This window comes from Dicentrarchus labrax, unplaced genomic scaffold, assembly GCF_905237075.1.
Source record: "Dicentrarchus labrax unplaced genomic scaffold, dlabrax2021, whole genome shotgun sequence".
Lineage (NCBI taxonomy): Eukaryota > Metazoa > Chordata > Actinopteri > Moronidae > Dicentrarchus > Dicentrarchus labrax.
Window position 1 is genome coordinate 3,578,756 of NW_026136705.1, and position 13,484 is coordinate 3,592,239.

The window sequence follows — 13,484 nt, forward strand, 5'->3', positions numbered from 1 at the left end:
AAAGAAGGGGTATTAACTGAAAAAACTGCCAGAGTGCGTGACATCATGTAGAGTGTGGGGAGAAGGGAAAATTTGTCGAAAAATAAATTTTGTAAATGCTGTCATGGCACAAATTTCACTCACAGAAATAATTTATAGATAAAACGTAGGTAAATTCGTTGGTGCAGTGATACACTGCTGAAGCTTCAGACAAATAGTTTGGGAGCGATGCGCCGCAACGCTCTCACGGCCATTACCATATTAATTTAGAGACAAATCTTACCGTTAACCTTTCTCATCCCCAGGTCACATTTTTAATTACACAAATGGCAGTGCTATAGTAACAAGACCACGGTTGTTATTTGCGCATGCAGGGATTATTTAAATTTTGATAAAAGCCTACCCTGCTGTGGGTCCCCCCCCCCCCCCCCCCCCCACCCACACACCCACCAAAAAAAAAAAAATTAATATTTTTGTTAGTTGGCTAGTTAATATTTAGTGGTTTAATAACAAATATTTTTTTTTTTTTTTTTTTTTTTTTTTTTTATTTATTTTTTTTTTTTTTTTTTTTTTTTTTTTTTTTTTTTTTTTTTTTTTTTTTTTTTTTTTTTTTTTTTTTTTTTTAAAAAAATTTAAATTTAATTTTTTTAACTTTTTTTTTTTTGGTTGGGTTTTTTTGTTTTTTTTTTTTTTTTTGGGTTTTTGGGTTTTTTTTTGGTTTTTTTTTTTTTTTTGGTTTTGGGGTGGTTTTTGGTTTTTTTTTGGGTGTATATTTTTTTTTTTTTTTTTTTTTTTTTTTTTTTTTTTTTTTTTTTGTTTAGAAAAGAAAGATTTTTTTTTATTTTTTGGGGGTTGGTAAAGGGGGGGGGAGGGTTTTTAAATTTTTTAGGGGGGATTCATGGAACGAGAAAAATGGATTTTCCTCCCTGGAAATATTATAAACACCTCTCAGTGTGATGCAACATTAACAGCACTGCAAACTGTAGCCTCCAAAATGACCATAAAGTTGATGGGTACAAACAAAAACTGAACATTAAGCCCTTCGTGAAAGTAGGATTTATTGTTGGGCTGTTGTGTTAGTCAGCATTCATTTTAGCTAAGCGTACCTAATAAACTGGATCTTTAACGACAATGATTTCAACACACATTATCATACAGAAGGTGTACATGCATTTGTCCGATCCCTGACATATAAAAATGATATGTGTAAATGGGGCCAAAGACTAGATCCAAACTGTATCGCACAAAACCATGTTATGGTAATGAGACTAACAGTGTGGTCACAGCGGGTGTTTTGACATTTTCCGCCCTACGTGCTTCTGTGTGAATTCACCTTTTAAGCAGGCATTTATTTTGCCGTTACATTAAATAGTTTTCAGGCTTTCACTCAAGCTGTCAGGCCAGCTACTGACGTATCTTTAAATGCCAAGGAAAATCAGAGGCAGCGAATCATGCTGTTTCATTGGCTTGCAGACCACGTGCAGAAAGGAAAAATTAAAAATGTCATATAAACGAGTTTTCAAGGAGCCTCAAAAGTCGAGTGAGTTGGTGGGCGACTTTTTTGCTTGAGAGACAACACTAGTAATCTACCAGTAGATTCCCATTCAAACTTTACCAAGACCAAATCTGTTTTAGTTTGTGTAAGCCACATGAACCTACATATTACTGACTAGGAACAGAGAGACTTTTAGCGTTGTTAGCAATTAAATGTACCTTACCTTATCTACCTTAAGTACCTGGTTGGCTTGGTGTAGATCCATATTTCTATACACCTTTGTTTGCAGAATCCTTATTTAAGTGATTTCCTAATTTTCATATGATTTGATTGCAATTTCATTTTCCCAAGTCTTTTTGAAACTTAATCTGATACACAGTCCTACATGAATGCCTATGCCTCTGCTGTATTTCTTTTTCTAATTAATTTATCCAATGCCTTTCCCCATGCAGTTCATAATTAGAGTCATCTGATCAGTGAGGAAGCTGTAAGTGCTTCATTTTCTCACACTGTATGCCTTCTTGTTACATGTCTCCAAAGAGTTCTTGCTTGTGTTATCTTATTTTTACATGAATGTATCAGTAGGGGGGGAGGTGAGATTTTACACCAAGTTGTCACATAAGAAATGTGTGAATGTGTGAATGAGAAACATTTCCAGTCAAAGCGACACACCCTTTTCCTAACTAAAGCTTTGACAAAGGGGATCTAAATGTTTTGAGACTCGATGGAAATCATTCAAATGACAGTCCACTCTTCCACTTCTATACGCACTACATTACTCCTTATTGACATGAGAGAAATGTTGCCAGACATAAAAGATCGATCTGCAACAATCCTTCCAGGAATAAAAAGAAGAAAAAAAAAAGCCTGAGCTCTCCCTGATGCCCTTGTGTTTTTGAAATTTTGACATTGAGGGTTATGTTGTATCCCACAACTGCTTTAAAAGATTGGTTTTCCTTTCTCTGCTTGCTGTATCATCACCGGTGCTTCCTGCTGAAACACTTTTAAACATTCCCAAGTGGCCGTCACGGAGTCGACAGTTCAGAAGTGTTAAGGTCTGTGTGGGTGGGTGTGGATGCAGTCTCCTGTGTGTGTGTGCAGCTCCGCCTTATGGGCTGCCAAGACTCTTTTACCAGATGTCAGCCGGCTGGTGGATCTGCTCACTGCTCTGTTGTACAGCACCTCTAAGCTCTGTGATATCTTGGTTCCACTCTGAAATAGTTTCACATTTTTGGACGTGTGCTGATTCGGTGCTCCTGTTGAGAGTTAGATGAGAAGACGCCACTCTCACTTCTGTTTCTTAAATATGCAGCTACTGTCAGCTTATCTTAGCACAAAGGCTGGCAACAGCCTCCGTCCAAAAGTAACGAAACCCGGCAGCCAGCATCTCTAAATCTCACTAGTTAACACGTCAAATCACGTTGGTTCAATCAATTTTCTTAGAGGTAGCTTCCTGGAGTCTCTGCTGGTTGCCTAGTAACCACACTATCACAAAAAAAGACTTTGTAAGCTCTGTAAAACCACAAATTGTTGTTTTTACTCTTTGGTTTTTGTACAGATTGAACAAACAATATATAATATGTTAATTAATGAGCTTTAGAGGTGCTAGTAGTTTGGGTTTGGCAATCCTAGGACATAGCCAGGCTAGCTGTTTCCCCTTGTTTATAGTCTTTATGCTAAGCTAAGCCAACCAGATGTCATTTTTAGCATACAGGTGTGACCGTGGCATCAATCTTCTTATCTCCCTTAAACGTTTTTTACATTCTCCTACTATAATTTCTGGGTTCTCATAATATACTTTTAGCATCCGCATGAGCCAGTGCCCCTTTCACCATAACAGATGAATTTACAGAATCTGAATTTGGCCCAAAGTACAAAAAAAAAAAAAATAACGTGAGGGAGTGAAAAGGTGTCACGTTTCTTAATCTTCACCTTTTCCCCTTCAGCCACTGAAAAACATGTATCTCCAAATTTTGTGAATTTGGATTTTGGATAAATAAAAGGATAAAATATCCTTCACTTAGGCTAAATAAACCTTTTAAAAACACATTGGACTGTCTGAAATGCGTTGTCACAAAGCTTAATATAATGTGAAAAGTTATTATATTTTGGAGATATGTGGTTTTACAGGACAGCAAATCAAATCAAGGCAAAAATATTAAATTATGTTTAAGTTTACGAGAAAATGAACTTATTTGGTACAATTGTTGAAACCTGTTGAAGGCCTGATTTGCTTAATTAGCCTTGAACGCTGTCTGAATGGTCAGTAGTTAAACATTAAACCCCTGTTAATCTTGTCACATCTAAATGTTGCCCGAGTGTAAATGACAGATCTGTGTCGAAAATGTGCAATACGGATGCACATCCATTTTTAGGGTTAAACAGCCAAGTCGATCTAATCCTGTAAGCTGCTGTGCTTAGAGAGAATTCAGCTGATTCCAGTAAAACACAATTCAATCAGTGTGTGAAATAAACAGCAAGCAATTAAACACTTAAAGTGTCCTTCTAGGGCTTCTAGGAAAGGGGAGGCCATTAGAAAGGCCTCCTCTTTCCAGCTTCTAAAGGTCTGGAAGTGGCTGTTAATGTTTTTTTGGCTTCACTGTGAGTAAGGCAAATTAGTTTCCTTCTCCACCTCCAGTGAGTCTTCAGTAAGTCACATGACATACTGAGGCAGTTTTTGGGCCGACTGGGCAGTCCACATCAAGTTTGTCCCTTTTTTATTCACACAAGCTTCAGTATTTTATCGATCTGACGCTTGGTGAAAGCAGAGATGTGGAAATTCAGAGTCGCTGACAAAGTCACCCCCAGACGACATGAAGGGCACGTTGAAAGAATCCCACTCATATGATGGAAAGCAGTTTCATGTTTGACGGCCAAGCCAATCGGCTTTTTGGCTCGTTTCCACAGAAACGTACCGGGGTGATTTACGGGCACTCAGCGCCGTTCTCTGCCAGGATCCTTGGCAGTGCTCGGCTTCACTAAAGCTGCTTTCACACACAGAATGCATAAGACCGCACTCTCACATGAGCTGAAGAAAGGGTTCTGTTGTAATTCTGTTGGTTACAAATTCAGGTTTGAAGGAGTAGCCTAGTTTGACATTTTGGGGAATACACGTATTTGCTCAGTCAAAGATCCACACCTCTAAATCCATACAACAAATAAAATGTAACGATGATACGTTTTTGGGAAGGGGGTAATGTGCTGGACTACTTCTTGGCCAAGAGCAATTTAGTTGGTGTCTTACGAGCTTTAGAGGTGCATTTGGGCTGATTTTGCAACCTTTGGACAGAAAAAGGCTGGGTTCCTTTCCGTTTTATGCTAAACTAAGCTAACTAACTGTTAGCTGTAGCGTCATATTTACCCTACAGATTAGCCCCAGTTTGTCTGTTTGAAAAGCCCAGAGGGTTGTTGTAATAAGACTTAGTGCTGAGTTCTGAAGATACTACCAGGATCCTCAAAGACCTTTCTAACTATCTGGGTGGAAAATAAGTCCACACGCTTAACAATAGGCATAAACCTGGGCTAATCTGCACGATAAATACGAAGCCAGCCAGCAGCCAGTTAGCTTAGCTTAGCATAAAGACTCAAAACAAGAGCAGGCGGCCTGGCCGAGAGAAACAAATTCCACCTAACAAGATATAACATGGGAATTAGTGAGCTTTAGAGGTGCTGTTTAGCAGAGTCTGTATCACTCCCTCCAGGATATCGCAGGCTTTGTGGGATTGATGTGGCCTAAAATGCTTGATTTCACAGCAGTTTTTCAAGATTTGTTTTTGCTAAATTGCGAGAGAAAGTGAAAATTGCAAAAGATAGTTGAGATGAAACTCGCTGGAAACGACGATGATTGGTCAAATTTGCAGAAAAAGTTGCAGTGATTGGTCAAATTTGCGAGGATCGTACAGAATGGAGAGTGAGTCTCCATATTTTGGCGAAATTTCCAATAAGCCGATATTAATAATCAGACGGGTAAATTGGAGATTTAGAGAAAATAAGAGAAATCAGGCTGAATATTTCTAGCAACTGACACATGCTACACCCCAAGACTTTCCCAAATTCTAAAGATTCTCAGCCACTGGTGGTCTGTTATCTAAACTTTAGCTGGGTTTTCTACTCTGACGGGACATTTCATCAATGTGTAGCCCTTTATTCAACAGCATGTGTCTGTTTGGCTATTTTCTGCCCTCAATGTAACCCTTATTCTCAAAGGAGCCGTGGTTCAACAGAAATTATGTTTCACTTGTTCTTTTAAACCCTCTGAGCTGTACAGACAATGCTGTATATCACTGTCCTTAATCCTGTTGGGTTAAAGCCGACAGTCTCTCTTCCTCTGCTCTAGTTATCTCTCAACAAACTGAAATGTACTAAAAAAAAATAAAATAAAATGTGACTGGAAAAATAAACCTGTTCTCACTCTATTTTTTTTAGATGGTGGGTGCTTTTTTTTTGGACTTAGGCTGGTATCTGGGAAGGATTGGAGAGAGGGGGATGTTGGAAACTGATGAGAAACAAAAACCTATTTTTGTCTCAAGGCAACAATCCTATTTTGCAACAAATCAATCCACCAAATTGAAGTATCTTTTTTTTAAAATTTTTTTTAAATCCAGCCATCCTGCCCCCTGCACACGTGAGGTTTTTTGCTGTGTCCATCCAGCTGTAGTTTCTGAGGGGACTTGAACACCCATCTGTTGATACTTTAAGTACATTATACTGATGATATTTACTTAAAGGTGCTTTTACTTGAGTAAAAGATCTGAATACTTCTTCCACCACTGGTTATGGTTATTGGCATGGTTGGAAGGGGTTACTTTAAATATGTAATCTGATACAATTAAATAAAAAAAATGTAGTCAGTAAACTAATTAAAGTATCACAATATTAAAGAAACAGCGTAGATTTCTTTTAAGATTAACTCAACACCAAATACACAAAGTGGGGGGAAAAAATCAATATAACATGTATTCTGTAAGACAATAGAACAACCGTTAAAACATGAAAAACAAATAGAAACCAAGAAGTTTTGCCTCAAAAATGTGTGTATTTTTTAAGAACAAGTTCAAAATTCAGGCAGTAGCATATAGACCTGTAACAGATTAGAGATTTTTTTGTTTTTTGTTACTCCTCAAGTCTCGTTATTGGTTATTTTAGTATTATTATTATTATTATTATTTTTTGTCTTTTTTTTGTTGTTTTTTAAAGAGAATGTGTGTTTGTGTGAGAGAGAGAGACATGCCATTGGGATTCTAGAATGTGTTCCGATTCTAGAACACATCAAAGTTTTCCACATTGTGGGTGTGTGTGTGTGACATCACAAAGGAATTCTAGAATTCTGAACTCATCAGGGCACACAGTTTACAACATTCATGATAAGATCTCACACCAAAAGAGACCAAAGACTACTGAACTACTAAAGACCAGTACGTATCCTATAGAAAATGGCAGAACCACAAACAAGTTCTGTATCTCAAGAAAACACACAAGAGACGATCCTAGAGAAGGAAAACAACTCTGAGGTCACCATGAACCGACCTCAAACGTCTACGGAGCCTGCTGACCCGTCTGCCTCTGGTGAGTCTACAACCAAGGCAGAAAGTGAGAACCAGCTCCGGTTGTTCGTTACCCTGCTGACAGCGAGATTGTTGATCAAGTGTCACGCTCTCCGGAACCACAGTCAGGAGAAGGGGATCGCTCACTTGAAGAATCTGGTAAACCAGACAATGGTGGGACTCGCTGTCACTGAAGGCTACTGCCCGGACGTCAAAAGCACCAAGAAAGTCTGCAAGGCCGTGCTGAAGGATCTGGAGAAGAAGTTCTTCAGTAGGAAGCTGCTGGAGTCCGTGATAACCTCTGAGGATCCAGCTGTGGACGCAGCCATCGTCAAGTCTTTGCAGGATCACGTCAAAGACTTCTCTTCTCGGTCTGCAAAGAAAGACGCCCCCGGCAGCTGGTGGAAGACTACGCTCCAAGTCACTGCTTGCATAGCAGGCTTTCTGGCCGCCGTCTTTTTACTGATACTCATCCCATGAAGCGGCACACCAGCAGCTGCAGGTGGAGGAGGTTGCGGAAGATTGAACTGCAGCCTCACAGAAATCAAGAGATACACCTGCCTGACTTACAAATGGGTTTTTCTCCGGGATGCTCCGGTTTCCCAAACACTTCAAATTACACCTGCCGGACTTAAGAATGGGTTTTTCTCCGGGATGCTCCGGTTTCCCAAACACTTCAAATTACACCTGCCTGACTTAAAAATGGGTTTTTCTCCGGGATGCTCCGGTTTCCCAAACACTTCAATTTTGCCAATAAAAGTACTGAATTGCATTTATGAAGTCTGAGGAACTTATTAAATTAGTTATAAGACAGATAATGTGGATTAGATTGTAATGTGGTAGAAATAGATGACTTAATAAACACAAAGTGTACAGTGTGAACGTGTATAAACAACCACACAAAAATACTAAACTCTTTATAGGACTGAGTATTGAGCCATAACATTCAGTCCAGGGTCCAAAAAAATCATTTACACTCTTCAAATAATATAAAATATTACATTATTATTTAATAGATATTGTGCCCCAATGCAGATAAATGTTATGTCAGTTTCATAATATTTTAAGTTTCGAAGGCTGTTTTCTTTCAGTAATGTTTGTTTTTTTTAGATGGAATACAAGTTAGTTTTCACAGTCGTTAACATACAATCGATAGTAATAATAGTGAAATATGATCTTTTATATAAAAACAGCAATGGGTAAAAAATAACTATAAATAGACACAGGCTTGTGTAACTAATGTAACTAACCTGACTTTAAGTAATATCCAATTAACATTTAATATTTCCAACAGAAAAAAGCATCAATATCACTCAGCTATGTATTACTGACAAAATACAGTTAAGTATCAAATGTAAAAGTACTCATCCTGCAGTAAAATGGCCCCGTTTCTGGATCAATATTACTGCTGCATTCCTGTTTATGTTGCATTTTACTGATTTAGTTGTTTAAATGTAGGGTAACTGTAACTATATAATATACTGTTGGGTAGTTAAATCTACAGAAATGAATCATTTCAATATAATGGTCATGTGTTTGTAGAGCCACTGTCCTGTGACAAACAACGCATCTCTAAAAGAACTCAAGAAAAACAGCCTGTTTTCTGCTTTGTGACAAAGCATTTTACAATTCAACTAACCAGGGTTTTAAAAGAGTTTATTTAGCTTAAGAAGTAGGAGGATTTTCTCAACCCACTGAGGAAAACTTTCAGGTAAAATTCACATTCACCAATTTTGGAGATACATGAACAAACAACTCTTTTTTGGGGGCTAACTATTATTATTACTGAAAGGTATTAGTAATTAGTTATTATATATATTAGTAAATAGTTACACAATTAATTACTGGGGAATGTAATGTTATTACTAGTAATGCCTTACTGCCCAACACTGAAAAATTGTAATTGTAATGATGTATGATAATTTACAATATCAGTGTGGTCTCTGCTGTGCTGTAGTTCCACATATTACCACTGAGTGGAAGCACATACATCTACTTTTCTTCAGTCCCGCACTGATACCTGCAGGTACTTGACTCCTTTTCTAACCTCTCTGTTACGAGCTCTTGTCCTCAGAAGAAAGAAGAATAAAACACACAGAGCAGCAGGTCAAGGTCTCATCTCTTTGCCCAAATTGTTCTTCTTTAACTTCATTCAATGTTTAATGAATACAGTGAGAGACAAATAAATACAGACAGAACAGCGGCTAAAAGGGGAGACTGGAGAAGAAGTGGAAGATGTGGAAGTGGAGTGTGGAAAAGTTGAAGGGGATGGAGGAGGAGCAGGTTTCGAGCAGGACTACAGTTGATCCCTCTAAGCCCTAAAAGTTTTATTCTGTATTCGTCTTCTGTTGTGATCATCCCACGGGCCTGATTCTACTGAATATAATGGCAACTGGGTGCGTTTTAAAGAATTAACAACTCAAGTAAAACAGTCCTATATGTGAACGTTGTTGCAGGTTGAGAAAAAAACAAACAAACCCTAGAAGTGCAGGTTAGTAAGGAGGGAAAACGCAGAGGAGAAAAGACGATGCGAGAGAACCCTCACTCACAATCTGCCAAAGATAACAGGAACATACTTAAATCATTAAAAAGAATACAAAAATTGCCTTGTTGCCTTTGTTTTTTTTTTGTTAGTTTTTACTTGAAAAAATACTTGAAAAAGTAACAAATCAACAGAAAACAGTTGTGGTGGAAGATTGAGCTCGACTTGACAGAGGGCGTATTCAAAATAAAACAGAATTAGCACGCGCGCTTTCATTCAGGCAGCACACTACAACTTCTAGAGATATTTTAAATGCGCCCTCTCATCTGTCGAGCTCTGGGGTGAACATACACATGACCTGGGGGGGGGGGTTGGGGGTTTGTTTTTTTTTATTGACTAAGGAGAACATAGTTAGCAGAAAGGGATGTGGACGCTGTGCTGTCGATATTAAGACTTGTCTGCTGATTTGAGGAGGTTTTCTCTGCTCCTTCTCTTCACGTCCCAGTTGTAGACTCGTGCCATGTCTGTGGGGAGCAGCGGGTTAAGGAACAAAAGCAGCGCAGCGACATTTTTACTTTACATGTGTTGGAGCTCGAGGCGTACAGCAGTGGTTATTTTTACTTTGTGAGTGATGCCGATATTTAAAACTGTAGCTCGTGATGGGCATTTTTCATATTTTCTGCCATTAATTTAAAGTTGGTGTCAGTCATCCCTGGAAAAAGATAGTTGAATGTTGTTATAAACTTCGGGTTATGATCAATGTAAACACAACGAGTGGCGTTCGTGCTCACAGGTCGTTAGGTATTTACACGAATGAGAAGCAACAATCTTCCTCCAGAAAGCCTGATCGCCCCTTTAAATCGATTAATCAGAACAATAACCAGCAGATTTATCAGTAATGATAGTTAAACTGCTTTAAAAAGGGTCGGTTCACTCACATCACAAAATACTTATATTCTTGCTTACCTCAAGTTTCTATGAATGTAGTCTGTAAATCTGGGTGAACTGACCCTTTAAAAACATCTTTTCAGCTTTTAAACAGGTCAACTAGCAATTAATGCTGTTAAATATCATCTTATTAACTCTTTTTTATAAAATATGTTTTTAAAAAGATCTTCATGGAGATAAGGACTCCTGGCAAATGACTGATATTGATATACAGTCTATAATGATCGCCTAATGCTCTCAATGTAATATAGCATTAAGGTACGAGTCGACAGACTGACAAAAGAACAGAGCATTAACATTTTTCTTCTTTTAGTTTTGTTTTCACCATTTGTTGTGCTGCCTTTTTACCTACTGTATGTGGACAGAAACTGTTCAAATGGGGGGAAATTCATGACGAGATAACAAATTTGGGAAAATAGTGATGTTAGGCTCGAAGCGGACAATTCAACACCCGACGCTGACCCTGTAAAACGAGAAGCATTGTGGCAGGATGTCAAAATCACCAACCCAATCGAGGCCTTATTACGTCCCACTTGTATCAGAAAGCTGCTGCACCAGTTTGTTGAATGTGTTATGTTCTTGTCGATCTGCTTGAATATTTAAAAACCGAGCTGTAGACTGAGTTTAAAAGTTTAGTGAACATGATGATAACAAAAGCAGCTTTCATTCTGACTAAAACAATAAATAAAACATGAGTTTGTATGACATGTGACAACAGCTCCACAGAACTTTCTATCAATGTGAATCAGCAGTTGAGACCAACCTGGGTGGACTACATTATTGTGGAAGGATACTGACTTCGGTGGTGGTGAACTGGTCTCGCAGGAAGTCCAGATCGTCTTCGAGTGTCTCTAGATTACGGGATGCTGTGGACAGGTTCTTCTCTAGGAGAGCCTGGGCTTCATCGATGTCGTACTCTAACATGACGTTAGCCTTTTGGGGGGGGGAAGGATGTAAAAAAAAAAAAAAAAAAAAAAGGACTCACTTCGAGAATAACACTTTTTGAAGTGAAGTAACTTTATGACTTCTGCCCACACTTGTCTCGTTACTATTACATTTTTTTTGCCTGTCTATAAAAATACTCTCAAGAAATAAAACCGACCTTCAGCTGAGCTCTACTTACCCCTAACCACAGGCAAACTTTATCGGTGGGCGGCACTAAGGCCTTGCAGTAAACATTGTCGGCCAACAGGTAGTGTGTCTCCATTGGCTCTGTGGTCTCCTGGGAAAACAGAAACATTACAGCAAACTGGTCAAAAGGCCGCCATTATTAATTTTCATATCACACTAACACAGTTCTCTTTGTATTTTATCAAGACAGAGGAGACGAGTGCTCCTTCAGAGTAAGTAGATTTTATGAGGTATTATAAACAAGGTCAACAGAAAAACTTATTTTAGCCAAATAACTAAACTCACACCTTAAAAATATTAATGAGTATGAGGATCGGTGTGTAAGATTCAGTGGCACCTCTTTTTAAGGTGATTATACACTAATGAAAACATACCTATGAAGATTATTACACACTGGTCCTTTAAGAACATTGTCTCCGCTTCACCCTCCTGTTAGACCGGCCTTTCCTTTGGCACTTTATGTCCTCAGGCCGTTCAGTATCCATCTGGAAAAGTTCTTTCTCTGTATATTCTGGTTCATAAAAGGTATCCCCTTTGCTGTTGCTTTCATAATCCCTCATTTTTCCTTTTCTCTTCCCTAAACCACTGTGACTCTGATCCAAACAGCAGATCTGCAGCGACATAAGCCGCGCACGGCACAGTTGGTATATAGGTTGAGACAGCGTAGTGCCCAAGGAAAGGGCTGTCTGACGGCAAGGTAAAGCAGTGACAATATTCTTAATATACCACACACTATACACCGATATTAACTGATCTTTAAGTATGATTTTTTTTTTTCCTTTCTGTTCTGCATTGCTCTGCTTCTCCAAACTGGAGGCGCGCTGACCTTTGCCTACTACAGGTAATACACAAGTAATGACTACGGATAAGTTACCCCACTTCAAAAACACTCAAACTATGCATTTAAGGGGCTCATCACAAATACTGACTTAATCTATACTGTGGTGTATAAAGAGTTATATGAACAAAATACTGTGATAGAAGCTTTGTAAAGATGGGTGTGGGTACAGAAAGGTGATGGAGAGAGCAAAAGAGGCTTGATTTGGTTCGGCTGATGCATCTCTCGTTGGACTATTCGCACACATTCATCTCCGGGTGAATTATGAAATGTTTGGGGGAAACGGCTTGCACAACGTAACAGCTCAACGTTTCCAAAGAAGATACACACCTTTTTCTTCTGCATGTGTCGTAGGATTTCTAGCGTCTGTGTGATTTGTGGGATCTGGCTTTTCAACCTAAATATCAAGAGAGTCGAGTAAGGAAGGCATTAATTATGTAACTGGTGACATGGTGATCTGACTCAGCGTAATACATTCTGTGATCTTAAATATTTAACCGTAGAGTTTTATACAGTAAGCACGGATTTGCAAAACCAAACAGTCTAGTATCACTCCAGGGTGAGTTTGTCTCATTCTGTTGCTGTTACCTGAGTTTCTTTTGAGACAGGTTGAGCTCCATGTATTTATATTTCTGGTACTGTTCGTCCAGCTTCCTCAGTGCCGAATCTGCCGTCTCGTTGCCCGGCTGCTTCATGAAAGAGTCGACATCCTCCTGTAAAATCCAGCAGAGGAGAGAGTGAGAGACAGACTTTAAAGCCTGACCAATACTGACCTATATCTGTAACCGAGTCACTGAGATTCAGTAATAATATATAAAAGGTGATTATTGTTGTTTGTTTTATAAAACAATATGCATTTAAGATAAAATTCTTTGATTAGTATCCCTCAAATTTGTTTATATACGATCAGGAAATGGAAAATTGTCTGTGCTCTCTGGTGGACAAACTGTGTTATTGCAACACTGTTTTTAAATTACTTTCTTTTCATAAGTCGCCTAATCGAACAATATCTTTTTTGATAAGCAAATATCTGTGAATACCGTAGGTCCAACCAATGTGTCGGTCTGG

General features: G+C 38.6%; 1 protein-coding gene across 1 annotated transcript in view; it reads right to left on the bottom strand.

The window, feature by feature from the left end:
• Nucleotides 1–9,124: 9,124 nt before the first annotated feature.
• Nucleotides 9,125–13,484, bottom strand: part of vbp1 (von Hippel-Lindau binding protein 1) — a 5,717-nt gene continuing 1,357 nt past the window's right edge. The window contains exons 2-6 of the mRNA XM_051401862.1: nt 13,005–13,129; nt 12,747–12,813; nt 11,571–11,669; nt 11,242–11,380; nt 9,125–10,023 (exon numbers count right to left, since the gene is read on the bottom strand). Of these exons, the coding sequence (XP_051257822.1) occupies nt 9,947–10,023; nt 11,242–11,380; nt 11,571–11,669; nt 12,747–12,813; nt 13,005–13,129 (507 nt within the window). The 3' untranslated portion in view covers nt 9,125–9,946. The remainder of the gene's footprint in view (nt 10,024–11,241; nt 11,381–11,570; nt 11,670–12,746; nt 12,814–13,004; nt 13,130–13,484) is intronic.